Below are 27334 nucleotides of genomic sequence, written 5' to 3'. Positions count from 1 at the left end.
ACTTCATTCCTTTATGATCTGAGAAAGTGTTTTGTATGATTTCAGGCCTTTTAAGTTTCTGACCAAGAGACTGGCTCTGCAAGAAATACTAAAGGGAGCACTAAAGACAGATACAAAAAGACAGGAGAGAGAGGTGTGGGGAAGAGTGTAGAAATGAAGACTATTATTAGTAAAGGTAAAAAGAAAATTTAGATATGACGTATAAAATCTGAAAGGCAAAACAGTAGGAGAAAGTACTGTCCATGCAGTAAGAACACTAAATATTAATGGATTAAACTCCCCAATCAAAGGACATACACTGGCAGAATGGATTAAAAAACAGGACCCATCTATATGGCGTCTATAGGAAACGCATCTTAGACCCAAGGATAAACACAGGTTGAAAGTGAACGGTTGCGAAAAGATATTTCATGCAAACAACAATCAGAAAAGAGCGAGAGTAGCTATACTAATATCAACAAATTAGACTTCAAATGTAAAACAATTAAAAGAGACAAATAAAGACACTGTATTAATAAAAGGAACAATTCAACAAGAAGACATAACATCATAAGTATTTATGCACTGAGTCAGAGTGCTCCAAAATACATGGGGCAAACACTGAAAAGAGAAATAGACACATCTACCATAACAGTTGGAGACTTCAATTCCACACACTCATCATTGGACAGATCATCTAGACAGCGGATCTATAGAGAAACAGAATTTGAATAACACAATAAATGAACTAGATTTAACAGACATTTATAGAACATTAGAATTCTTGGTTGACAGTTTTTCTCTTTTAGTAATTTAAATATATCATACCACTGTCTTCTTGCTTCCATGCTTTCTGCTGAGAAATCTGCGCATAGTCTTATTAGACTTCCCTTTTATGGGATGGATTGCTTTTGTCTTGCTGCTTTCAAGATTTTCTCTTTCTGTTCAACATAGTGTCTTGGAGTACGTCTGTTTAGATCTATTCTGTTTGGGGTGTGCTGTACTTCTTGGATCTGTAATTTTGTCTTTCGTAAGAGTTGAGAAGTTTTCAGTGATCATTTCCTCCATTAGTTTTTCTCCTCCTTTTCCCTTCTCTTCTCCTTTGGGACACCCACAACATGTGTATTTGTGCACTTCATATTGTCATTCAATTCCCTGAGTCCCTGCTCGTATTTTTCCATTCTTTTCTGTGTATTTTCTTCTACTTCTCAGATTTCAGATATTCCATCCTCCAGTTCACGCATCCTATTTTCTGCCTCTTGAAATCTGACATTGTAGGTTTCCATTTTTTTCATCTCTTTTACTGTGCTTTCCATCCCCATAAGTTCTGTGATTTGTTTTTTCAGACTTTTGATTTCTTCTTTTTGTTCATTCCTTGCCTTCTTTATGTCCTCCCTCAATTCATTGATTTGATTTTTGATGAGGTTTTGCATGTCTGTTAGAACATTCTGAATTGTTTCAACTCTTGTATCTCATTTGAATTGTTGGGTTGTTCCTTTGACTGGGCCATAGCTTAGATTTTCCTAGTATGATTCGTTATTATTTGCTGGCATCTAGGCATTTAATTTCCTTAATTAGTTTATTCTGGAGATTGTTTTCACTTTTTTTTACCTACGGTTTTCTTGCTGGATGAATTTGTTGTCTGTCTGTTCTTTTTTTTTTGCTTTTAAAAAGGGGACTTTAATAAGTTGCTAGTTTACAGTCCTAAGGCTGAGAAAATGTCCCAATTAAAACAAGTCTGTAGAAATGTCCAATCTAAGGCATCCATCCAGGGAAAAATACCTTGGTTCAAGAAGGCCAATGAAGTTCAGGGTTTCTCTCTCATCTGGAAAGATACATGTTAGACACAGTCAGGGCTTCTCTCAACTGGAAGGACACATGGCAAACACGGCATCATCTGCTAGCTTCTTGTCTCCTAGCTTCCCATTTCATGAAGCTCTCCGGGAGGCGTTTTCTTTCTTCATCTCCAAAGGTCGCTGGCTGGTGGACTCTCTGCTTCGTGGTGCTGCAGCATTCTCTGCTCTCTCTGAATCTCTTTCTCCAAAATGTTCCCTCTTTTATAGGACTCCAGTAAACCAATCAAGACCACCCAAATGGGTGGAGACATGTCGTCACCTAATCCAGTTGCTTAACAACCACTCTTGACTAAATCACATCATCCAGGGAGACGATCCGATCACAGTTTCAAACATACAGTATTGAACAGGGATTATTCTACTTTTATGAAATGGGATTTTGATCAAAACATGGCTTTTCTAGGAAGCATACTTCCTTTCAAACCAGCACATTCCACCCTCTGGACCCTAAAAAAGACATGTTTTCCCCATATACAAAGAACATTAATTTCATAACAATATCAGAGAACCTTAAACCATTCCAGTAACATTTCGAATACAAGATTAATAAAAGCATGGACAGTCCTAAGGTAAAATTTTCTCCATTTGCTCTGGACCTTTGAAAACTCATAACAAGTTATTTGCTGCCAACATACAAAGGAGGAACATTCATAGGATACACATACACATTTCCATAGGGAGGAAGGAACACAGGGGTCACTGGACCCATACAGTTTTGAAAACCTGCAGGGCAAAGTCCATTAGATTTCAAAGTCTGAGAGTCATTTATCTTCAGGGCTTTAGAAAGTGGCAGTACCGCCCTTTCCCAGGGCCTACATAGAGGCCTGCCTGTCTCTGAATACAACCTTGGGGGACATTGGGGAGACCACCTTTCTCTCGGCTCCCCCCTCTCCAAGCATTGGGGCCACACCCAGGCTCTCTGCTATCTCCAGGGCACACGCTCAACCCCTCCATGTGGTGGTAGCCAGGCTCTCCCCAAACCCCAAGGAATGTGATTCACCCTCTCCAAGGCCTGAGGCAGCATGATTCTTCCACTGCAAGGAGGTAGAAGGCCCATCCTCTGCCTTTGGGGCAAACTCACTCTCTGCATAGGCTTGGGTGGGTCCGCTCTCCTGGCCCAAGTCTTCTTGACTTCAGACCTCAGCCTCCATGGTTTTGCCTCTGAAGTTATTTTTCCTCCAATGTGTCCCTTCTCTGAACCGCCCCCCCCCCCCCCCCCCCCCCCCCCCCCAGTCCAGACTGGCAGCGGCTCTGTTTATACAGGTCCCACAGCACTCTCGTTGGCTTTCTATGCAGTAGCCTCGGATCATGCCCATCAGACATAAGGAGTTTCCACAAATCCTTCCTGGATAGCTCCATGTCCGATCCTGACTTTCTCTGAGATGGCTGACTGGTTTCACATTTGGTTAAATCCTCACACAGGGCTCTATTCTCTGGGGTTGCCCTTTCTGGAGGCCCAGAATTTTCCAGGACCTCAATTTCTGGTTTCTTTTTACTCAAGAGTTCAGTTTTCAGCTTTTCACCATAAGCTGTGAGGAGAAACCAGGCTTCACTTTTGACATTTAATTTGGAGATCTCTTCTGCTAAATATCCAAGTTCATGGCTTTTAAAATCTGTGTTCCAGCCAAAGCCACTAGTCAACTTTGCCAGATTATCTGTCATTTTAAAACAAGGATTGCCTTCCTTCCAGTCTGTAATGACACATGTCTCATTTCTGTCTAAGACTTTATCAGAAATGTCTTTAGACTCCACATTTCTACAACAGTCTCTTCAAAGCATTCTAGGCCTTCTCTGTCAAGCTTCTCTCAACTCTTCCAGAATCTTCCCCTTATCCATTTAAAAAGCTGTCCCAACATGTTTGGTATTTGCAAACTGCAGCAGCAGCACCCCACTCTCCGGTACCAAAATCTCTTCTAGTTTGCTAGCTGCCAGAATGCAATATACCAGAAATGGAATGGCTTTTAAAAAGGGGACTTTAATAAGTTGCTAGTTTACAGTTCTAAAGCTGAGAAAATGTTCCAATTAAAACAAGTCTATAGAAATGTCCAATCTAAGGTATTAGGGAAAGATACCTTGGTTCAAGAAGGCTGATGAAGTTTAGGGTTTCTCACTCATCTGGAAAGACACATGGCAGACATGGTCAGGGCTTCTCTCAGCTGGAAGGGCACATGGCAAACATGGAGTCATCTGGTAGCTTCTTCTCTCCTGGCTTCCCGTTTCATGAAGCACCCCGGGAGGCATTTTCTTTCTTCATCTCCAAAGGTTGCTGGCTGGTGGACTCTGCTTCGTGGTGCTACAGCATTCTCTGCTCTCTCTGAATCCTGTTCTTTGACATTCCGTTCAGCTTATTCTGGTTTTGTTTAACAGATCAGAATTTTTCAGTTCTTGTTTTCTTGTTTCTTGCCCTGCCTGTATGGTGCCTTTTTCCCCCCTTAGGAGGGTCTACTTAGGTATTATAGACCCCAGCCAGATTTTCTCAGACCAAACTGGCTCCTGTCAGGAGGAAAGAGTCACCTGCATTAGTTTTCCCTGAGTATAAGACCCAGAAGATTGAAAGTCTTTCCTTTGAAGCCTCTAGGCATTCTGTTTTTCCTATCCTGCACAGTATGTCGCGCTTGTCTGCCTGCTGGTCCCACCAGCGTAAGGTGATGTGGTACCTTTATTTCAGCAGACTCTCCCTGCTGGGGGCGTGGTGGAGATGAGGAGAGGTTGTAGGCAGGCTTTAATAGCTTCACTTTTCCAGACCATGGGGCCTGAATTCCTTGAGGGAGGGAATCTACCTGAGCTGGGCCCCACCCCTCTCCTGGAGAAGGCACAGGCTCCAGACAGACACTTAGACAATGTTAATTCTGCCTATGCCTGGGGCAGTGGAGCTCAAGAAACCTTGCAGCTATATCCAAAGAGCAGTCAAGAGGTAGAAACAGCCGCCAAAAGGAAAGAGAAAAATCCTTTTCAGAGCAGGACCCTGTTGCTTGGGTTTGCCAATCAAGAGCTTAAGTTGGTACATTGCTCCATGTATCTCCAGGTCCTATGTGCCCCCTCCTTTCCTTCAGGGCCCAGACCTTTTCAAATCCAAAAAACCCTCTGTTTTTCTTTCTTTTTTTTTTTTCCATCATCCCTGCCCCCTCTGCGCTGTGGCAAAAACCAGTGACCTCCGCTTTTACTGGAGGTTCAGCTGAGCTGGGGGCCTATTTTTAGTAGTCAGAATTTGTTAGTTAATTCCACAGTTGGAGTTTGGTTGTGCTTAGCCCCTGCTGCTGATAAACTCTCCTTTTCCCTCTGGGAAGCATCCTGTGGGGGATGGCGCCAGCCGCTGCGGCTTGGGGGACTCACAGTTCTGGGTAGGTTCACAGCTGGTCCCGACTGGGGTATGCTGTGTGTCCAGTCACTGACATGGCCCCAGCAGTTGTTCTATTCTGTTCCTGGCTATATATTAGTTGCTCTGGAGGACGAACTAAATTCCACACCTCACTAAGCCGCCATCTTTGCCCTCCTCTTCAGTGGCTATCTTTTAATCACAGAAAACTTTTGGCTTACTGTGTTTACCCTAGGATATAGTATTAATGTAAAAGACCGTTAATTAAAGTACTTTTACCTTTTCCAGAGACTTAGAGGCTGTATCTGTGGATGGAGAAAATTTCCTCAATTTATACATTTGAAAGTTGCCATAGTTGTATAGCTTTTGGATTGGAATTATAAGTGAAAGACTTCCTGTCTAGCATTCTTGACAGTCATTAGTCTTTGCAATTTGTACACAGATGGCACCCGAATTTAGATAGCTTTCTCCTATTTGGAAACCTGCTACATTGCTTTTAAAACTTTCCCCAAATGGGATAGATTTAGTTGATTATTTCTTCCTGCATCTATGAACCTCATCTTTTTATAGCTCTCTTATAGGAAACATATACCTATCTTAAGCTCAAGAAAAGCAGTTTAAATGGGGAGCCAGTTTTATAGAATTGTCCTTCATTGAAGTAATTGCTGTTTCCTATCCTGATTTCTCCTCTCCTAGGAAGAATAAAGCTTTATACTCTGATCATCAGAGCAGTCTGCTTTGTGCTTTTGATATTGTGATTCCTCCCAGCTGCCCACCAAGCATCTCTTTTATAATGTATTCCTGTCTATGTTAGAGGTGCTGCTTTTATTTTAAATAAAATTACTGCTCTAGAACTGTGTGGGTTTTGAAGGGAAAAAATTATTTCTGATTTATCAGCAATTTAGCGAAGTATATGTTCGGGTCATTTCTGCCTGTGTTTCTATCTTAATCAAGAGAAAGCCAAATTCATTAGGGCACATGTAGCCAAATGAGAGTTGTTGTCTGGATAGATGTTCTTACAAATGCTCAGCACTATACTTAGCAGCTGATGTTTCCTGAGATGTGTGGGCACTAGTAGTTATAGTTTCATGATCCCTTGTCTGCGATTCTGAAATCCAGAAGGCTCTGCAAACCAAAAAAGTTTTCTTATCTATTTGATGCCTCATTCAGATCTGGGCTGACATGAAGGTGTTTACTGTCTTCACTTATCCATCTTAGTTTGAATTATTTATGCACTTCACTGAAAAAATATTAAGTGTTTGGTTAAGGAGAATCTGTAGAGAATGTTAATCTAGTATAATGTGTGCAACCCTTTTACTTTTCTAAAACTCAAAAATTTCTTTAGTTCTGCAATTTGTCCCCAAGAATTTGTGATGTGGGGTTGTGGATTAGATTGTATTACTACTCGTGGTGAACTTATTATTATATAATTTATTACGTATCCTGTCAGTCAGAGTGGGAAAGTTGGAAAGTAGTGAGTGTAGTGTCTTCATGCTCTTGACACATGAGTTTTGAGTTTTGGGCATGAGTTTTGAGGCCAGGCAGACCTGGTCATAATTGTTTCTCTTAGTCCCAGTTTCATCTTCTGTAAAATGAATTCAGTGATGCTGCCCTCAGAGTTGATGGTGGAGATTAGATGAGATGACATAATTCTTGATCAAAATTGATTTGTTTATTCCTGTCTCTTATAGTCTTAACCTATCAGGGCCTCTTTTTTAAAAAATGAAACTTATTTTGTTATTTTTACAACATCTGTCTTTTTTATAACTGAGAAGGAAGGGTATCTTTTGCTTTTATTCTACCTGTTTTGCAAAATGGTATTCATTTCTTCTTTTCTGCTCTCTATCTCTGGCCCCTAGGGGAGCATGTAACATCAAGGTTTAAAAATGAAGTAGAACGGATGGGTTTTGATATGAACAACGCCTGGAGGATTTCCAACATCAACGAGAAATACAAGTGAGTTGTTTGGGTCCCAGCAAACTGTTTTGCAGAGCCAGTGCCTTAGCAGAAATACTACCTTTCATGTGGCAGAACATTTGAACTTAGGTTTTTTCTTTCAAATGGAGTTTTATTTAAGTCTAAATGCATGATTTTTCAGAGTACTTCTTTTTTTTTATTTTTTAAAAAAATACAACAAACACATTCTTAACTTATGATCATTCCATTCTACATATATAATCAGTAATTCTCAATATCATCACAGAGTTGCATATTCATCATCATGCAGAGTACTTCTTGAACTTTCCGTTCTCACTGCTGTTACTTGAGTGGAAAGTAATCTTTCCTTAACAGGATCCTTAAACCATCATTTCCAACCCCCTGAAGGTCTCTGTTCTTCCTGGCACATTCCTGTCTGGTTAATACCGTGTTTATCTGTAGGTAGGCAGGTTCAATTATCCTGAGCACCATTTGGCATCACATTAGAGATAGGATCAGTGATCTCATAAACAGAGTTAAAACACTTCGGAGCTAATTTTTATAACTATAACTTTATTCCACTTCCTATGAAATAGCTATAAGTATTACTCTATTTAATATATTTGATCTAAAACGTCACAACTAGGAGTCATTAAATATTAATTTAGTCACCACCAAATAACATTTCCTGTTTCCTTAAAAATTAAAAGTTCTTTGGTTGGGGAAGGCAGTTAACTAGTTGATTTGGGTGGTCCATAAAACAAAAGAAAATTGTCCAGGAGGTTTAAATTGATACAGAACCTTCTTAAATTCCCCTGAAACAGTTGGAGGCATTAATTATTCTGTTGGCCTTTGAGTTGTTTCAATTATGATAGCTTTTTTTCTGGTCTGTTTCTGAGTAGCCATCAGAGCATTTCATTTTTCATTGGGAAAACTGGCGCTGATTACTGTACACAGCTCTTAACTTGGGCTCAAGGAGTTGAGAATATAGGGTGTTCTGAAGTGTCGGGAGTCACAGATCTGTCATACCTTTACCTGTTTTTAGGTCCTTTGAGAATTTGAGAATACCACAGCCTTTGTTCAGGTGTAACTCACCTTTCCTGCACTGGAAGCTGCTTATCTATAAGTGATCAACTAGTACTTTATAAAGTATAATACCCAAAGGAAAATGACTATAATCAGAAAATTATGTAGAATAATAATAATAAAAAAATTAATCTAAATTTGTCAAAGAAAATGTTTGAGTTAAAAAAAAACATTGTTTTTCAAAATCTCTAAGATATGTTTTAAAAATTAACTTCCTGTCTTTGAGTATGCTAGTTTCACCTTAAAACAAGCCTTCAGTGCATTGAAAAGTTCTTTCTACTAAAAAGGAAGAATGAGACTCGCATTTGCTTTGAGCTTAAAAACAAGATAAAAAGGAACGAGGATACTCATGGTTAGACTATTAACCGTGATCAGTGCATCCCAAGTTATTTTTAGGAGTTTGTGGGTGGGTGTTCAGATGTTTATATAGCTACTCTGGTCATAGCCATTTTCCTGGTTCATTGGCTTTTAAATTTCTGATACTTAATTTAATGGACATTGAGAACAGAAGGCAGGTAGATATATGGTGCAGGATGATCAGAACCTCTAACTTTAAGCTATTTTATGTTTTTAATGCCTCGTCCCTTAATAGGGTAGACTAAGGCAGGATGGTGGTGGTAGTGTTTGTGTGTTTTAGGATTTAAAATAAAGGCCTTATTGCCTTTACTATTGAAAAGAAAGATTTGGTTACCTGAGGAGGAGAGATTTTGCTCAGTAAATAAAAAATCTATCAGAAATACTGCTTTTCAGGGCATCAGCTTGACTGGTACATAGCTAGCATCTTCTGTAATTATAAGAGAGCTTTTTTCCTGAGCTTAGATTGTTCTGAAATGTGTTTTATAGAAATTATGAGGAATAGTTTGTTCACATTACTAACTTGACTCAATAGGACTGTGATTGTGTAGGCAGATGGGCTGCCCTGTGGTACTGTTTCTACAGACCCTTGATTTCCCCTAGTACCTGTAATTAGGAGACTATGTGGTTCACATCAAAGAATATATTAGGTAATATCTATGAGGTCTCTGGAAACTTGGAATTGTGGACTCTTGTCCTTCTTCACATTTTTCGTTTTGACAAAAACCTGAAACACTTGAAGGTCTGGTATAGTGACCCAGACTCACACTTCTGTAACTGGACTGGGACCGATGTGGTTAGAAATGATCTATATATTTGTTACAATACAGAATTGCAATGAAGAATCGAGACTGCCCTTCAACTCTTCTTTTTTTTTTTCATTAATAATTAAGATTGTCAGAGTCCCAAAAGGCAGCCCCAAGTAGAACAATCCAAGATAGTATCACTTGAGATATACACAAGTAAAATTTAAGGTAGTCCATCCTGCTGAGGAGGCCAAGACTCAAGTAAAGCTCCTCACTGCCTTTCAACTTGTTCTGTGGTAGCTTGACCAACATACTTAACGCTGGCTCACCTCATGTTTCTTCTTCTCTCTCCTTCCCTTTCTCCCCCTTTCCCCTTTATCACCTTCCCTGTTAGGCTGTGTGGTAGCTATCCTCAGGAACTCATAGTGCCTGCCTGGATCACTGACAAAGAACTAGAAAGTGTAGCAAGCTTCAGGTCTTGGAAGCGCATCCCTGCTGTTGTTTACAGGTAAGTAAACCTGACCAGGCTGTGTGTGGGCTGGTACTACTACCCAGTGCGTGTGATCTGTTGCCTTTGCTGCTACTAACCTGGGAAAGAGGAGAACTTCCCAGGCATGTCTGTGCTCTTTATTTCGAAAGCTCCTAACGTAGTGGTAACATAGTGGTAGTCACTGCATCCAGAACACTAGCTGTTTGAGAGGTGGGATGAAAAGATGAATAGTCAAGTTTGCAGAATCATCAGAAAGATAAAGGGTGAAGAACAAAAAGTGGCATTTTGAAAGCCTTGAAAGATCTCTAGTTGGGAGGAAGATGTGGATTTTTATCCCAGTTTTTCCCATCTGTGACTTTGAACAAATTGCTCCAGCTTGTCAAGCAGTAGTTAGGAAAGGGGATGATTCTACCTTACCCACTATGCAGATTGAATCATATGGATATGTGAAACTTCTTTGAAAATTGTTCTGCTCACCCCTTTGAGATGTCATGTGATGTCACATGAGGAGTACAAAGATACTTGCTTCCCCCAGTCAAGTAGCGTTTGTCAGGGACTGCAACAGGAGGAACTGTCTTAACACTGGCTTTAATGGAAAGATGGGATGTTAATTATTAGCAGAGGAATTGAGGGGAGGGGCATGTAGAAAGACAGAGGCAAGAGCAAGTGAGTGTCAAATATCATATTTTTAACAGGATTAACATTACATAAGAAAGTATTTATTGTTATGAATCAGTCAACAAATTGGAGTTTGCGTTTCTATTTTATTAAATTCAATCTTACCCGAAGCCCTCATTCTGCTATACTGACTGGAAATGTAATTTCAATCATCTGACAATGAGTTTGGCAGTGAGAAGGAGGGAGGGGAAGAGGAAGTCCCACCCCCTATACAAAAATCCAGAAGAGTTCCTTGGTTCCTGGAAAATGAAGTTAAGATCCTTTCTCTTCAACTTATCACTGTGGCCAATAAACTGGTTTAAGTATCCTTGGTTAAAATAAGCAGGACTAATAGGATAAAACAAGAATCAACTTAAAAAAAATTTTTTTATTGTGAAATATATATACAGAAAAGAATAAATTTCCAAGTACATTTTAAATACAAGTAGTTATAGAACTGATTTTAAAGTTTGGTAATGGGTTACAGTTCCACGATTTTATGTTTTTTCTTCTAGCTACTCCAAGACACTGGAGACCAAGAGAAATATCAATATAATGATGCTGCAGTCATACTCATTTGTTAAATCTTAACTTCTCTGTTATACTCCTCCTTTTTTTTTCTTTCTCGTGAAAAATAACACATACAAAAAAGTGATAAATTTCAAAGCATATTCCAACAATTAGTTGTAGAACAGATTTCAGAGTTTGGTATGGGTTACAATTCCACAATTTTAGGTTTTTACCTCTAACTGCTCTAAGGTACTGGAAACTAAGGGAAATATCAATATGGTGATTCACCAGTCATACTCCTATTTGTTAAACCCTACCTTCTGTGTATAACTCCACCATCACTTTTGATCTTTCTCCCACTCTTAGGGGAGAAAACTTTTTCATGTTGGATAGGGACTGTCAATAGAAGTATGGAATTAGTTGATATTCTGGAAAGGCTGGCCCCTCTGTGTTTCAGGACTTATCTGGTCCAAGGACCCAACTGAAAGTTGTAGAAGAAATAACTTATTAATAATTTTCCCCATGACTATCCCTATAAGATACTCTGAAGGGCTAGTTCTAACCGTGTCTCCAGAAGAAAATCTGTCAAGTAAGTATCATAATGTTTCTGGGTTATTCTTGGATAGAGAAAATTCCTCCAGTCACTTTTGTATTTAAATGAGTCTCAATTCAGCAATTAATATATCCAGTCTTATGTAATAATCAAACTACTGAACTTCATCCAAGGTTAAAACTTCTCCTAAGCCCCACCCCCCCATCCTACACCTTGCCTATGCAGAAGGGACCTCTCACGCGAAATGACAGCTGGTAGGCCTGGCCTCTATTTCCTGTCTTATACCTCTGCTTAAGAAGGGCTTCTGACCCCTCTAGACTCAAGTGTTGGTAGGAAAGGAGGAAAGGGAAAGGCAGAAGGACATTTAACTAGTTCTTCCATGAGTGGTTCTCTGGCTTTTAAAACTTAAGAGGTAAACTATGTGGATTTGCCAAAAACCCCCTACTCCCACTGCTGGAGATTTTTCACTTGGAGTACCAAAGTCTGAAACATATATCAGTTTCTTAGTGTAATCTTGATGCTCTACTCACTAGTCTTGAGATGAAGAAACCTTACTTCTTTTTCCATAGGGATCAGAAGGAAGGTGCCCAGGATATACTGACAACTAAAGAGATCTTCTAGGACCCAACCCCCCTTGGCCCCTTTAATATTTATTTCCTTTATTTATCTCTTTTATATCCTCAAGTGAATGAATGGCCAAAGATGTTTTTCACCACCTCTTTTAAAAGTACTGTTTAAGTGGTATGGGATTTCCCCAGAGTTTGGTATTCCAGATCCCAGTGGCTCTTGGAATTTAGGAGTTAGCAATGATTGTCTTTAGGAGTCAGAAGAAAATAAAATAATTCCCTTGTCATGCCTTCTTAACTGTTCACCAGTTAAACCTGCATAATTGCATGAGCACCAGCAGATCCTTAGCTTCTATGTATGTCAGGCTGGGACAAGGGAATCTTGACTGATTCTGAAAACCCAGAATCCTAGCCCAGCCTGCATGGATGTCCCACAGAGGCAGTAGGAGGACCTGCCACTTCAAGGGGGTAACTCAGGCAACCTTTCTTTCTCTTTTATTTTCTTGTTTTGCTGAATCTCACTTTTCTTACCCTCTTCTTTCCCAACAAAATCCTTTCAAGGAACTAGGGGTAAGAGAATGAGAGATTGCCCATGACATGAAATAGTTTGTTACATATGGTAATGAAAAAAGATTGTCTTTTTTTAAAAAGTATTCTGCCTCTCAGACTATAATACACAATAGTGTGTTTGGCGCAGTTAACTAGTAGAAATGTGTTTTATTCTGTATATCAAAGAAATAAATTATACTTCCCTGGTCTCAAAAAAAAAAAAAGAGCAAGTGAGTGTGTTACAGGGAAAGCCCACCCATGTACTTGCTTGTCTGTGGAGAGGAAGGGAGGAAGATCTGTATGGTATCAGCCTGTCCTCACCAGGCTTTTATAGGGATAGACTTTCTCTAGCTCTGTGCTCTGTTGTACATCCCTGAGGGCAGAAGAACCAAGTTTTCAGAGGGCACTCACTTCTCAGACTGGGTTTCTATGTTTGGTTTAACAGATATTTTTCTGGATTGCTTTTCACCTCTCCACCCCTTCATTTTCATTTCACTAGGGCTTATCATTTTCACCTTTTGCCTACTTTGTCATTTGGGGCCATTTTTTCTCTTTTTATCCCTCCCTTATGTTGTACCCCTTTCTTTAATATTCCGCTCACTGTTATTTTGTTGTTTAGTCAGCTTGGGTCGTCATTTGCTGCCATAGAGGTTGCTTTATAGGAGATGACACTGGCCAAGACCAGACCCACATAATGTTGGTGAAGGAGCCCTGTGAGGCAGGCCCAGTGGAGGTTCTTTTGCAGTTCTGAGGGCTGCTCTAGTACTGGAGATTTGCTGGTCAAGTACCTCTTCTCTTGTGTCTTTTAGAACTTCACAATAACTCCCTAAACTAAGTTAATTGAGAGCGATTGTCTTTTTTTTTTTTTTTTAATATGAGCAGGCACCGGGAATCGAACCCGTGTCCTCTGGCATCGCAGGCAAGCATTCCTGCCTGCTGAGCCACCGTGGCCTGCCCGAGAGCGATTGTCTTTAAACTATCTTCCTAGAAGATCTGACTGAGGCTGCTGTGGGGAGTATGGGAGTAGCAAATTTGGCTAAGGTGCAGATCTGTCCTCTCAGCTTCAGCAACTCTGCATTGTTGAATGCCTTGGGGTTCTGATAGGATTTTGACTAATGGGAGATAGGAGTTCTACAAATTTTGAAGAGAAAGAAAGCCATTGATGTAGGCCAGCCTTTCATTTTGCAGAAGAGGCAAACAAAATCCGGAGATGTGGAGGGCAGTGTGACTTGAAGCTATATGCAGAATAAGTGGCAGGCATGAGGGCTGAGTTTGGGTGCCCTGGCTCTCAAACCAGTGACTTTTCTACATTTTCATAGCCTCTCAACAATAAAGCTTACCATCAGTTATTCCCAGTTTCAGAGGAGAATGTTTGGATGATTAATGTTTTCCCTGCCTGCTCAGTCTACCCAGGGGAACTTGTGAACAAATGTTGTCCAAGTGAGAAACCAAGCAGGCCTTGGAGAACTACCAGTGGTGAGGCCTGTTTAGGATACCTTGATGTGTGTGCTGGCAGGTAGATATTTGGCCTTGTTAGTGTACTTCAATTCTCAGGTGAAGCCATCTAAATTAGCAGCAACAAAGTGATCTTGGGAAGCATCAAATGTTCAAGAAGAAAGAAATTTGCCATTCTTTTTGGAAGATCTGGCATTTGTTTTTCTGTGTAGGAGACCATTTTAGGTTTCAGGACAGATTGTTTTCAGGACAGTTCCTTGGGCTACTGTGAAAGAAGTAAGAGACAAGAAGACTCGCTAGCATTCTAGAGGAGATGACATCAGATTTGAATAGGGGAACCAGACTCTGCAATAAAAGAACTAAAAACTACAAAATGAAACTCCAAGGTATGAATTTTGGGAGATCACGAAAAGATGATTCAATTGACACCGATAAAATGTTGATAGAAAAGTGGCTGGTCTGGCTCTTTGAGGACCCTCTGACGTTCTGTGAGTAGATAATATGCTTACTGCATTTAGCTTCTGATGTTATTAGAGCTTTTGAATTGAGAGCTTTTGAATTGAGAGAAATAGTGAAGATCATGAGTATGGAGTCATCTGTGATCGTCTTTGAGGTTGAAACTTTGACATGTGGAAGACCTGTTTTGAGAGGGAGCATTTAGAGGGGGTGGCTGGGGTTTGCCTTTGAAGAATATATTGGGGATCAGAGGCATGAGACCCAAAGGAAGGCAGGTTTTTAGAAGGGGATCATGACATGGTGAAGAGCCCCCATTTTGGAGTCATAGGCCTGGATTCAAGTCTTTTCTGGCTTTCCTTTCTATGATACTTTGTAGAAGGTTGACTTTAGCCTGTTTCCTAGTTAGTGAAATGGAAACATCTTATTTTGCAGATCTGCTGTAACATCTAAATGAGTGCCTATAACCACTGGACTTCTTTAAGCAATATCTTGAGTGGGTCCTATCTTTGAAGGTTGCTTTTATAATGCAGAAGTCATTCTATTTTGCTCTAGAACTGTTTCAGATGCCATTTCGTTGTAATGTTCACATTCTTCATTTCATTTTCTTAGTTTGTAGACTTTTTGGACTCTGAGCTTTGGCCATACCAGTGGCTTAATTAGAAACTCTTAACGTGCCAGGAGGCATTCCTTCAAAATTTGAGGTTGTAGGTGAGGGATTTATCACTTTTTGGAATTCCCACTAAGGTAACCAGCTTGTTCATTTAGTCTACTGAAGGCAAATTTTGATTGCCACCCTGAATAGAGAGATGAAAAAGTATTTGCTTCTGGCCCAGAGGAACCCATTAAGTTTTCAGTCTCATTTTACATACCTCTAGAAAAGTAGGTCACCAAATTTACACATCACTCAAGTTGGCAAGGATAATAAAGGAATTAGAGAGCAGTGAAAGTGGAAGGATTTATGGCATTTTATCAGTGACCAACTCAACTTGAATGGTGAGAGCAGTCAGCTCTGTGACCAACAGCTGTTAGATCAGCAGCCTTCACAGAAAGCATTTGTGGGGCTTGTAAACTTTGAGCATAAAGGGGAAGGAGACTTATTTGCAGAGTAAGGGGCTTCAAGTATTTTCTCCGTGTTCAGGTGTATTCTCTGAATGCAGGTTGAAGACAAACTTCTTAAAATGTAATAAAAATGAAAGCTTTTTTTCCTTCTAAAATTTATCTTGTAGAAGGGCATGAGCCATAGGGTTTTTTCCCCCTTTCTAAAGACCTGTAGAGTAGGTATAAATAAAAAAGTATTTTATTTCCTACATTTCAGAGAAAATTAGTACTCAGAAAATTAACAAATGAAAGTTCTAGGTACAGTCCATGTGACCTGGCTTCTGTCTCAGAGTATATGTGTCTCTTATCTCTAAATGCCAAACTGTGTTACTGTGTTATTTGGGGGCTTTGCAAAGGGGTATGGTGAAGAATGTTTTGGTCCTGTCCTGTTGTCCACCCCTCCATGCTTTGCCAGCCTAGGTGGCAGGATGCTTCTGAATCTGACATATAAATTTAGTTGTCTGTAGACAGCAGTAATGATTCCTGAGGTTGCTGACATCAGTTACTTGACAGCACCATGCTGAAACAGCCCCTGATTAGTTATTTCTCCCACTGTGATGAGAGTATGCTTAATTGGATTTATTACTGAAGGCAGATATTGCTCTAATACAGCAAGGTGGTGTGAAGGACACCCATCCGTAGTGCGATTCATAGCTCCCCTTTGTGCATGGGGTGATTTTTAGAAACTCTGAGTCATTTAGGGATCTTGCTTAACTGGCTAAGATAAGGAGTAGTTAAAGCACTTCTGTGTTTCTATATAAAGTGGACGCTTTCTGTGTTTTAGTAGGAGGGCTTATTTAGATATCCTAATTTTTATATTTTTTCCTGATAGAAATGCTTTTCTTTAGTAATTTTGGTTAATACTTTTTAAGTTATCTTCCATGCAGTCTAAAGCATTGTTAGAGGACTGAAAAAAACATAATTTACTGCACCAACCCCATTGAAATCTAGTTATTATAATGCCCTGTAAGCTCGAAACACTGGCTGAAGGGTGCCATCTACTGTTCCTCTCAGGCATTGCTGGGAAGTGTGCTGTGGAAGGGGATACTCAGTTTAAGGGCCCTGCCACACTCTTCTATGAAGGTTTGGAGTCATTCAGCTCATTGCTTACCTAGTACCTATTATATGCTAGTAAACATTTTAAGAATCGTTTACGTTTTATTTCCAGTTTGGCTCCATACAGAAGATAAGCCAGTTGAGTGTATTGGCGGTGTTCAAGTAATTTTAACTACTTGTCTTTTCCACCGAGGGAAGATTTTAAAACTATAAGTAAATTGGTGATTTCATTGGAATTTAATTATTGCCAAATTTAATATATTGCTCATGAGCTTTAGGATTAAAACCAAAACTCTTTCTCACACCATTCCCTGGAAAAGACAAATAGATTCAAGAGTGTGTTTTATTTAACGCCATGTATGCAATATATATGTTTTTGTGTATGTGTTAAGAAACAAATTTAAAGAGAGATAAGAGACTAACAGTTCCCTTTGGGATTTAGAATTAGGACTTTGGGTTGCATTTGGACTTTTTATTTAATAGCTTTTTATTCTGCTAATTTATTTCCACAGTGAACTGGTTAATTTATAGTTTTTAAAAAACAACATTTGAAATATTTAAATATAGTTCATATTCTGTATAATTCACCTGTTGAAAGCATATAATTCAGTGGTTTTTAGGATATTCACAGTGGGTTGTGTAATTATCACTACAATAAATTTTAGTACATTTTCATCACTTAGAAAAAAATCCCAAATTCATACCATTTACTCCCCATTTCCCCTCAAACCCTCCAGCCCTAGGTAAGCACTAATCTTTTTTTTCTATCTACATGGATGTACCTATTCTGGACACTTCATATAAGTGGAAGCATATATAGCGTATGGTATTTTTTTCCAAGCATTTTTTAATTTATTAATTTAAAAAATTTAACAAACCAAATAAAACATTAATATATATAATCAGTAATTCACAATATCATCACTTAGTTGCATATTCATCATTTCTTAGAACATTTGCATCAATTCAGAAAAAGAAATAAAAAGACAATAGAAAAAGAAATAAAACGAAAACAGAAAAGAAAAAAAAGATTATACCTACCATACCCCTTACCCCTCGCTTTCATTGATCACTCGCATTTCAAACTAAATTTATTTTAGCATTTGTTCCCCCTATTATTTATTTTTATTCCATATGTTCTGCTCGCTTGTTGACAAGTTAGATAAAAGGAGCATCAGACACAAGGTTTTCACAATCACACAGTCACATTGTGAAAGCTATATCATTATTTAATCATCCTCAAATGGCTACTGGAACACAGCTCTGCATTTTCAGGCAGTTCCCTCCAGCCTCTCCATTACATCTTGAATAACAAGGTGATATCTACTCAATGCGTAAGAATAACCTCCAGGATAACCCCTCGACTCTGGAATCTCTCAGCCATTGCCACTTTGTCTCATTTCACTCTTCCCCTTTTGGTCTAGAAGGTTTTCTCAATCCGTTAATGCTGAGTCTCAGCTCATTCTAGGATTTCTGTCCCATGTTGCCAGGAAGGTCCACACCCCTGGGAGTCATGTCCCACATAGAGAAGGGGGAGGGTGGTGAGACTGCTCGTCATGTTGGCTGGAGAGAGAAGCTACATCTGAGCAACAAAAGAGGCTCTCTTGGGGGTGACTCTTAGGCCTAAATTTTAAGTAGACGTGACCTATCCTTTGTGGGGTTAAGTTTCATATGAACGGACCCCAAGACTGGGGGTTCAGCCTATAGCTTTGGTTCTCCACACTGCTTGTGAGAATATCAAGAATTCACCGTGGGGAAGTTGAATTTCTCCCCGTTCTCACCATTTCCCGAAGGGGGCTTTGCAAATACTTTTCCACTCACTGATTGAATTACTCTGGGATTCATCGGGGCATCACTCTGGACAAACGAACAAAATCTCATGTCCTACCTGAGATTCCAAGTACTTATGGTGTTCAATCAAACTATCTACAAAAGTTATATTAGGAAATGCACTAGTCAAAATATAAATTTTGTAACAAACAGTTTTTGCTTTAGTCTTACACATAAGGTGACATTTTAAAATATTAATTACCGTCTATTTTCAGCACCCTGCAATAATGACATTTCATCTGGTATCTTATCAGTGACTTCTTTTACTTAGTGTAACATTTTCAAGCTTCATCCATGTTGTAGCATATAACAGATTCATTCATTTTTATTACCAAATATTTTTACTTTTGTAATTTCTTATTTTCTGAGGTTGGCTTAATCAGGAAAAGCCTGGGTTTTTATAGCATCCTAAAGCTATAATGGATAGAGCATCATCCATTAAACTATGAATATGATTTCTGGTCTTATTTCTTTAAAAAAGATCTGATAGAGCATGGCTTACTGAGATTTATGCTGCTGCTCTCCTAAGAGCCTAGGAAGGGTAGCTGTGTCATTGAGCTATCTGCATGTAATAAGAGCGGTTTGTGACGCATGAAATCCCAGGGGGATTTTGTGAGACAATTCACTGTGGGCCAGGTAAGTGTTTCAAATACCAAATAGGGAATCTTGTTTTGAAAAAAATTCCCAAGCCAGCCCTGAGTACTCATTTGCTGCCATGGGCCCTCAGAAGTCAAAGAAGAGACACATTTTTCTCTGTTTCACCATCTGTTATGCCAGGGTATTCAGGTTCAGTGTGAAAAAGAAGGGGTTGATCCTTCATTGTTGGGTAGCAGAGCTAGAGTACAGTATTTGTAGATTATTTTGTATGTGATTTTCCAAAAATACTTTGAACATTTAACTTAAGAAAATTTATTTTCTCCAAGAGTGAATATATATGTTTTTGTTGGTAACTTTATAAACGTCTCTATAATGATATGATTGTTAAGAAAGATCCAGGTAAGTTTTGATATTTATTCTTATTGGTATGTACGATTTCTACCCATCTTTAATACTGAGAGGACTTGAAGTTATCCCAATGCTTACCTGTAGTCAAGGTGTTCAGTAAGCCATTTAAAGTCTACTACCTCACATTCTGTGTGAAGACAGAACATATGAATGGAGGCCACTGGCGTGGGTACAGTTTCTGGTCTCTTGTTCTCTGCACAGGCACCAGAGCAACGGAGCGGTCATTGCCCGCTGTGGACAGCCGGAGGTCAGCTGGTGGGGCTGGCGAAATGCAGATGATGAACACCTGGTGCAATCAGTGGCCAAAGCTTGTGCCTCTGACTCCCGATCAAGGGGCAGCAAGCTGTCAACTAGGAACAATTCTCGAGACTGTCCCAATGGGGGAGACCTTTCTGATGTGGAATTTGGTAAGGTGCTCACTGGATAGTGGCAGCAGTTTTTATAGCATATGAGAATCCTTTTCTTGAAATGGCCTTTTTCTTAGGAAAGAGAGTGTGTTTCATAGAAGAGATGGATAGTGAAACTTTAATTGATTGGATTGTTTGAGGAGTCATGGGTCCTAGCAAAGAACTGGACGATCCTTTGAGTCAAACTTGGTTTTAGAGGACTAGAGTGTTTGTTATTTTTCTTACCATAGCCACAAGAATGGGGTATTTATTTGATAGGTGATAGGCTTGCAGTGTCCCCAGACTATAGGAACAATACCAAGCTTCATTAAAGGACCACGGATTAAAAAAACGAGGTATAAGAAATTGGAGTCTGTGGGATCCACAGATGTGCTCTGGGAGCTGGTTTCAGAGAATAAAACCTCACCAACTTTTTAAGAAAGCAAAATAGAAAGCAAACCAGAGAAAACTCCTGTGTGTGAAGGGTTCTGGTTAGGTTGATTACATTTAATTGAGGTTTTTATACTGTGATATATGCCTGTGCTTCTTATTTTGTACAGTTCTGAGAGAGAGGTTCATTTAGTTTACCCCCCCTCCTTCTGATGTCCCTAGATTCTTCTCTATCAAATGCTTCAGGAGCAGAGAGTTTAGCTATCCAACCACAGAAACTTTTAATCTTGGATGCACGCTCCTATGCAGCTGCCGTGGCAAACCGAGCCAAAGGTGGAGGCTGCGAATGCCCAGGTGAGTTGCCCATGATTTCTCCCCCAAAACTATCCTTGTGAGTCCAACCTAAGCCTAACCGAGACTTAGTTCTCAATTTGAAAATGAATGGCAATCCATGTTCCTCACCCTATCTTGAGAGAGCCAGAGCTTTTCTTTGGATCTTCCAGGGAAAAATGAAACAGGATGTATAGTGAAACCAAATAATCTTTCTTCCCTGTGCCAACCTATAAGTGATAAGGAAATTCTCTCCCATAACAAATCCTGTTCATTTTTGGAAGCCTCTTTAATGGCTCAGTTTCTCAGCCTTCTAAAAGTTTTCTGTTGCTTTTGGTAGTGGGTATCCTCATCACTGACCTCAAAGAGAACTCCTTAAAAAGCTTCTGCTTAGTAAACTCGGGGCGAAAATTGAAACAGTAAATGTAAAACTCTAGGCAAAGTGCCTCTGTCCTGATATATAACACTCCTACTATTAGTTTTCGCCATGGAGGAATCACTATAGGGCCCGTATAATGAGGAAGCAAGTAGAGGCACCAAGCTTCTTTTTCAGGTGTTACCTAAGCTGGAAATTGAAAGCAGTTGTACCAAGGTAAGGTTTGAACGCATGAAGGCATTGTTCTGTCAGATTCTTTTCAGAAGTAAGGAGATTCCAGAGCCACAAGTTAGATGAGGTCCAAAGAGTATACCTAGGGTAAGATGGAAATTTATAGGTAAGTCTTTAAAAAAATAATTGCTTCTATTTTATGTCAGTATCTACTCACAAATCTAACCTTCCTATTTTCACAAAGACAGCTAAAACTCAAATGCTGGCTTCCTCTTATAGTAAGGGACCAAGCTAATTGTCAAGTATCAGAACATTGCAGTTTCATTAGTCAGCAGCTGTGATGTGCCCATTTAATAGCCAGTTGATATCTTTTAAATTTGGCCATGTAGACTTTAAATTCAACACATTTGTGTTCTCTTCATTGTTATTCTCTCCAGAGTATTACCCGAACTGTGAAGTTGTATTTATGGGGATGGCAAACATTCATTCGATTCGGAGGAGTTTTCAGTCCCTGCGGTTGCTGTGCACACAGATGCCAGATCCGGGAAAGTAAGACCTTGGCCTTGGCTTTTCTGTTTGCATTGCTCTTTTTAAAAAATGAGTATGGATGTGTCTTTCCTTCTGTTGTTTGGTAAAAAAGTCAGTTATACTTTAAGTCTTTGAAGGTATTTTTGTTCCTGTGTTAGGAGCATGGCAGCCCAGAGGAGTTTTGGAGAGAGAAAACAGCCCCTTTGAAAGGTTTTAAAATGTCCAGCACTGAACAAACCTCTGTCCTCAAAACTGACACATTGCCATCTGTGCTTTTCCTGGGACCTCTCCCTTTTCTTCCATATTGCTTTTGGCCCCAAGTAATTTAATTCCCTGGTTTCTAATGTCCTGTAATGACGCTTACCTCTATAAGCTGTAATGTTTTTCCCATGAAGAGTCAAAATTCACTCATCACCTTCTAAAATGGGTTAAACTTTCTCTAAACTTTCTATTAGGTCAATTTTTTTTACATCTGTTTCTGATTTCTAAACTCCCCTTATTTATGAAGAACATTATCATGATTTTTATTGCTTATTAAAAATTAATGCCTAGCATTTGCAGTGAGGAAGGTAAAGTAACACCTCCTCCCCCAAGGGAACTGCTTGAATACAAGATGAATTAGTAGGAATGCACTGTAAAACAAATATGGACAAATAAATATTTAATTCAGGAAGCCAGAGACGGTTCCAAGGAGACAGAATTTTCTTTTCTGGCATTTGTGCTAGAGCCCATAGCTGTATTTCCAGGTTTTATTCAGTAGATCTTATGCTCACATCCTTCTGCAGCATTCTTTATTTGACTTATTTAATCAGATGGCTGCCTAAACTACTGATTCATGGTGGCAAATGATTAAATTCATCATAACTGCAATCATCCGGAGGGTGAGAAGCAGTTGGCTTTTGTGAAAAGCCTGACTAAAGAAATGAGCTTGCTGCTCTACTTGGGGGATTAGTTACTTGGATCTGCTGTAAGTTCCAGGGCTTACTAGTTACATGCTTTCACTTAAGAGAAGGGTATAGAAAGAGCCTGGCTGAGGACTCAGAAGATCTGCCACTTAACTGACCGTGTGACCTTGGTCAAGTGGCTTGGTCACTACGGAGCTCTCTGACCTTTCCTTTCTATAAATGAAAACAACGGAAATCCATACTGTACAATTCCTAAGATACCTTTCATATATTAAAATTCTTTCTTTAAAAAAGTTATCTTTTTAAACCCATAGTCAAAAGTATGTAATTAACCCTGGTCTGGTCCAAATGAAAGTCTGGGGATTTTATTAAGGAAGAAGTTAAAACTTTGTATTTGGTAGCAAACCATAATGTAGTACTCCAGATATAGTACATTATGTAGTACAGTACAAAATGTAGAACCTGCAGAACCTATTGTAGTAAAGCAACCAACCATAACTAGGTTCCCCCACCTCATACCGCAGTATTTGTTTGGGGCTGTGGAGGGCTGGGAGAGGGTGTGTTTCTGCTTCAGTTTGAGAATAGGACAAGGGAGTATGAAGTCTTTAGCACCTCTTCTATTGGCACCTTTGGGAGCACAGCTTCTGTGTTAGGCATTCACAACACCAACTGGTATATCATAATAGTTCAGCCAAGTTCCAGAAAACCTTCCACTAGTCCTTTTGTTTACCATTTTTCTAAGAACATTTGAAGATAACTTAGTATCTGTTCCCCTAAATCTTTTCTTTTAGTAACTTTTAAGACTATGAGGAATGAGAATAAACATTTGATCAATTAGCAAAATATGTTTCTCTGTTACCTGTTAGGAGATGAAAAGTCTTGAGACTGCATTTTTACCCATGGCAGACTTAAAGTTGATTTAAACACACAGGAATCCTCATTGTGTGCTGGGTACTATGCTGGGGTATAGCTGTGATTAAGACACAGTGTCAGTCCTCTTGAGGATTCAGTCTGGTTGGTAGTCAATATTAATCTTTATGAAACCAAGGCTTATGTCCTACATTCTGTTGTCTGTTTGCTTGGAAAGACCCTGCTACCTTAACTATTTAAAAAAATTCATACTCACTCCCCAAAGTTTAATAGGCTTCTACAGCCTAGTTTTGGCAAAACCTTTTTAGTGCCCGTGACAGAAGTATTCATTCTCTCCTCCGACTCATTATTTGAAGTGCTGGACTGTGTCTTAACTACAAATTGAGTGATAGCATTTGGGAGAAATTAGAGCTCTTTTTGGGGTGTGTGTGTGAAATTTGTGACAGAGCCCTAGAAACAGAATGTGAGCACAGTTAAAAAAAAAAAAAGTGTGATCAGCTTGTGTTTACTCCCAAGGGCCTGTGGAAAAAGGGTTCTGCTAGCTCCCTGGTGAATCTAGTTTGTGTTAAGCCCAGTAACACTGTGTGGCCATTAGTGTACAGTTTTGTGTAAGTCTAAATCACCAGTTTGGGGCCATCTAATTTTAGTCAGTAGACATGGAAGACCTTAGCAATTGTAGGTGTTTGGGTGTTAGCAATAGGTAGTATTGTTTCATAGCATTTTTGCATGTGCCATAAGGTTGCATCTTTTTACAGACATATTTACATTTATGAGTAACTTTGTTGGAGAACTTGTTGGGTAGAGTTGCTGACAGTTAAAAGGTAAATATGTTTTATTTTATGTCTCAGAAGTTGGTTGTGTTTCCTTCAGGAGAAGATTCCGGTGAGAGTCACTTTTATTATAGTATATATACCTACCACGGACTGAAAAAATATTAAGTATTAATTCTCTCAGGGAAATTATCCATAAATTTATTTGGAATAAAAGATGTTCCTGTTAATCAGTGTCCCTGTTTCTAAGGCTCCCCATAGTAGGGCTTTTGGGGCTCATCTTTGGACAAGCTTTGTAAACACCAAGAGATTTTTCTATTTGTTTTAGCAGTGTTAAATTTGAAGGGAAAAAACTTTGGGAGTTGCTTTTTAGTTTGACAGGCATTGGGCATAATGTAGCAAATGATTTTTTTAAAAAAAGTCGGGCGGTCCACAGTGGCTCAGCAGTCAAGAATGCTTGCCTGCCATGCCTGAGGACCTGGGTTTGATTCCCAGTGCCTGCCCATGTAAAAAAAAAAAAAAAAAAAAAAATGTCATCATTTTCCTCCTGTTTTTATTTTTATAGTTGGCTCTCAGCTCTTGAAAGCACAAAATGGCTCCATCACCTGTCTGTTCTTCTGAAATCGGCACTCCTGGTAGTACACGCTGTGGACCGTGATCAGCGGCCAGTGCTAGCCCACTGTTCAGATGGTTGGGACCGCACCCCCCAGATTGTGGCATTGGCTAAGCTCTTGTTGGACCCTTATTACCGAACCATAGAGGTGGGTGCCTCCAAAGATTTTGTACTTCAAGATGTATGGGGAAATAAGCTAGTGCTACATAGCCAGGATTGGAATACTCTCCAAGGGTTTTATGGCCAATTTGGTGAATGATGCTTGGGTCTAAAAAGAATGAAATTTCTTTGTTTTTAATCATTGTTCCTTTGCCTTAACCTATGTTGTGGTGGTGCCTACAACAGTTCTTGTGCCTCTTAGAATGGGGTAACAAGGTATTGAGAATATAGATATGTTTTCCTTTGCATCCTACCTATGTGGAAAAGTTTTGGCTACCCCCCAAAAATGAGGCTTCTGTAAAAAACTTTTGAAGTGCTTATGGTATTATGAAATGCTGGGTATCTCCATAGAGTGTTCTGTGGAGAAAGAGCCCTACTCTGAAGTAACTACCTACTGGATTACAGATGTAAGAAAAACCATAAAATACCATAAACTGTATGTGAATATTTGTGAAATCAGGGGTGGGGAAGGAATGTTTACATATGTGACTTCATAAGCAAACACTAAAGATGGGAATGAAAAAATAAAAAAAGAGAAATTTAGAAAAAAAAATTAGTGTGGTTTTTATATATTGCATAAGAAAAAATGCCAAAGAAAAAATAAATGGATTCAAGAAAGGCTTAGATAGTTAGTACCTCATCAGTGATTATGGAATGAAGTTCAGGGATAGAGTTATCAGCTGTAGGGCCGGGCCAACGGCTCCTAGTGGGCTTTTGGAAGGCTGAAAAAGGGGCTTTTTGTCAGTTACATCAGGCTCAGGACTGCCACAGTCTGGGTAGATGAGCACAAATGGTCTCTCCTGGGTGCTTCCTCACAGGGTTTCCAGGTCCTTGTGGAGATGGAGTGGCTGGATTTTGGTCACAAGTTTGCTGACCGGTGTGGTCATGGGGAAAACTCGGATGATCTGAACGAACGTTGCCCGGTGTTTCTTCAGTGGCTCGACTGTGTTCATCAGCTTCAGAGGCAATTTCCTTGCTCTTTTGAGTTCAATGAAGCATTCCTTGTGAGTTTGGGCTTATGATTCTCCAATTTGGGGACCTTCTAAATTTGTGGGAGTATCAGCACAAATGTCATTGGGCCAGTTTTCATGTAAAACCTGTAGCCTTTTTTAGAATTGAATAGAGAAGTGGCTCTTTTCTTCTGTTTTTATTAACAAATAGGTGTTTACTCAGTGAATCCAGGTGTACCGGGTTTACGTAAAATCTTTGAGTTGTTTTAAACTTAGCTTTTAAAAGGAAATAGAAGCCATCAGAATTTCTCCTGCTCCCTCCAGTCCATTAACCAAACCATCCACATCTGTCCTATGTCCTGTTTTCTCTCCTTTGGGTGCTGCGCTATCCTTGATCTTGTCAAGTGCCTTACTCACTTGTGCACCAGCTCTCATCCCTATCATCTGCTCAGCTGCATGACTCCAGCATTTCTCCTGTCTCCTGCATCTGTGGTGTTTTCCTCTCTACCAAGTCATTGCCATCAGCACAGAGACAAAGTTTAGTGTCTTCCATGTCATAAAACCTCTCTTGATACTGCTTCTCTCTCTATCATTCCATTTTTCTTTTCCGTTTAGAGCAGATCTCCTCAAGTTTTCTACACTTGGTACCTCAAATCCCTCTCTTCTCATTCTCTGTTACACACTCCAGTCAGGCTTTCACCCTACCACTTCACCAGAGCTGCTCTTATGAAGGTGACCAGTGATCTTCATGTCGGTAATCTAGGGATCAGTCCTCTGTTTTTATTGTCTTTGACCCATCAGTCACATTTGGTACATACTGGGATTCGTTCCTACTTTCTTCACTTAGCATCCACCCACTTTCTTTCAGTTTTCCTTTAACCACACAGGCTGGACCTATCCACCTTCTTTGCTGGTTTCCCCTTATCTTCCCAGCTCAGAATGTTAGTAAATCCCAGGGCTTAGTCTCCAGGCTTTTTCTCTGTCTATGCCCCCTCTGTTTGGGGCCTTATCCAGTCTCATGGCTTTAATTATTTATCTGTATGCTTATGATTTCCAGATATATGCCTCTTTAACCCAGATCTCCCTATTTAACTCCAGACTCATATAGCCAACTATGACAACTCAATATCTCTGCTTGGATGTATTACTGGTATTTCACTCTTAACAGGCTCAGAATTTAAATCTTTAATTTTAATATCTCTCCCAGCCCTGATTGTTCACAAGTCTTCTCTCTCACCAAACAGAAACATCCATCCATTTGTTTAGGGCAAAATCCTCAAAGTCATCCTAACTCTCCTTTTTATTTCATATTCCACATTTAGTCTGAGGGAAGATTTTGCAGCTCTGCTTTCAAAATTTTATCTAGGATCTGATTATTTGCTGCCTCCTCTACTGTTGCCACACTGG

The 27334-nt window shown here is 39.6% G+C and overlaps 1 protein-coding gene across 14 annotated transcripts in view; it reads left to right on the top strand.

Annotated features, from left to right (window-relative positions):
* MTMR3 (myotubularin related protein 3) overlaps window positions 1-27334 on the top strand; it is a 238401-nt gene that overhangs the window by 199778 nt on the left and 11289 nt on the right. For all 14 annotated transcript variants that reach the window (XM_077160596.1, XM_077160599.1, XM_077160600.1 and 11 more), the window contains 7 exons: window positions 7011-7107; window positions 9649-9762; window positions 19681-19886; window positions 20478-20609; window positions 21570-21681; window positions 24771-24966; window positions 25796-25981. In XM_077160596.1, the coding sequence (XP_077016711.1) occupies window positions 7011-7107; window positions 9649-9762; window positions 19681-19886; window positions 20478-20609; window positions 21570-21681; window positions 24771-24966; window positions 25796-25981 (1043 nt within the window). The remainder of the gene's footprint in view (window positions 1-7010; window positions 7108-9648; window positions 9763-19680; window positions 19887-20477; window positions 20610-21569; window positions 21682-24770; window positions 24967-25795; window positions 25982-27334) is intronic.

This window comes from Tamandua tetradactyla, chromosome 5, assembly GCF_023851605.1.
Source record: "Tamandua tetradactyla isolate mTamTet1 chromosome 5, mTamTet1.pri, whole genome shotgun sequence".
Classification (NCBI taxonomy): Eukaryota; Metazoa; Chordata; class Mammalia; order Pilosa; family Myrmecophagidae; genus Tamandua; species Tamandua tetradactyla.
Note: the sequence above shows the minus strand (reverse complement) of the source record. Positions and strands in the feature narration are given on the sequence as shown.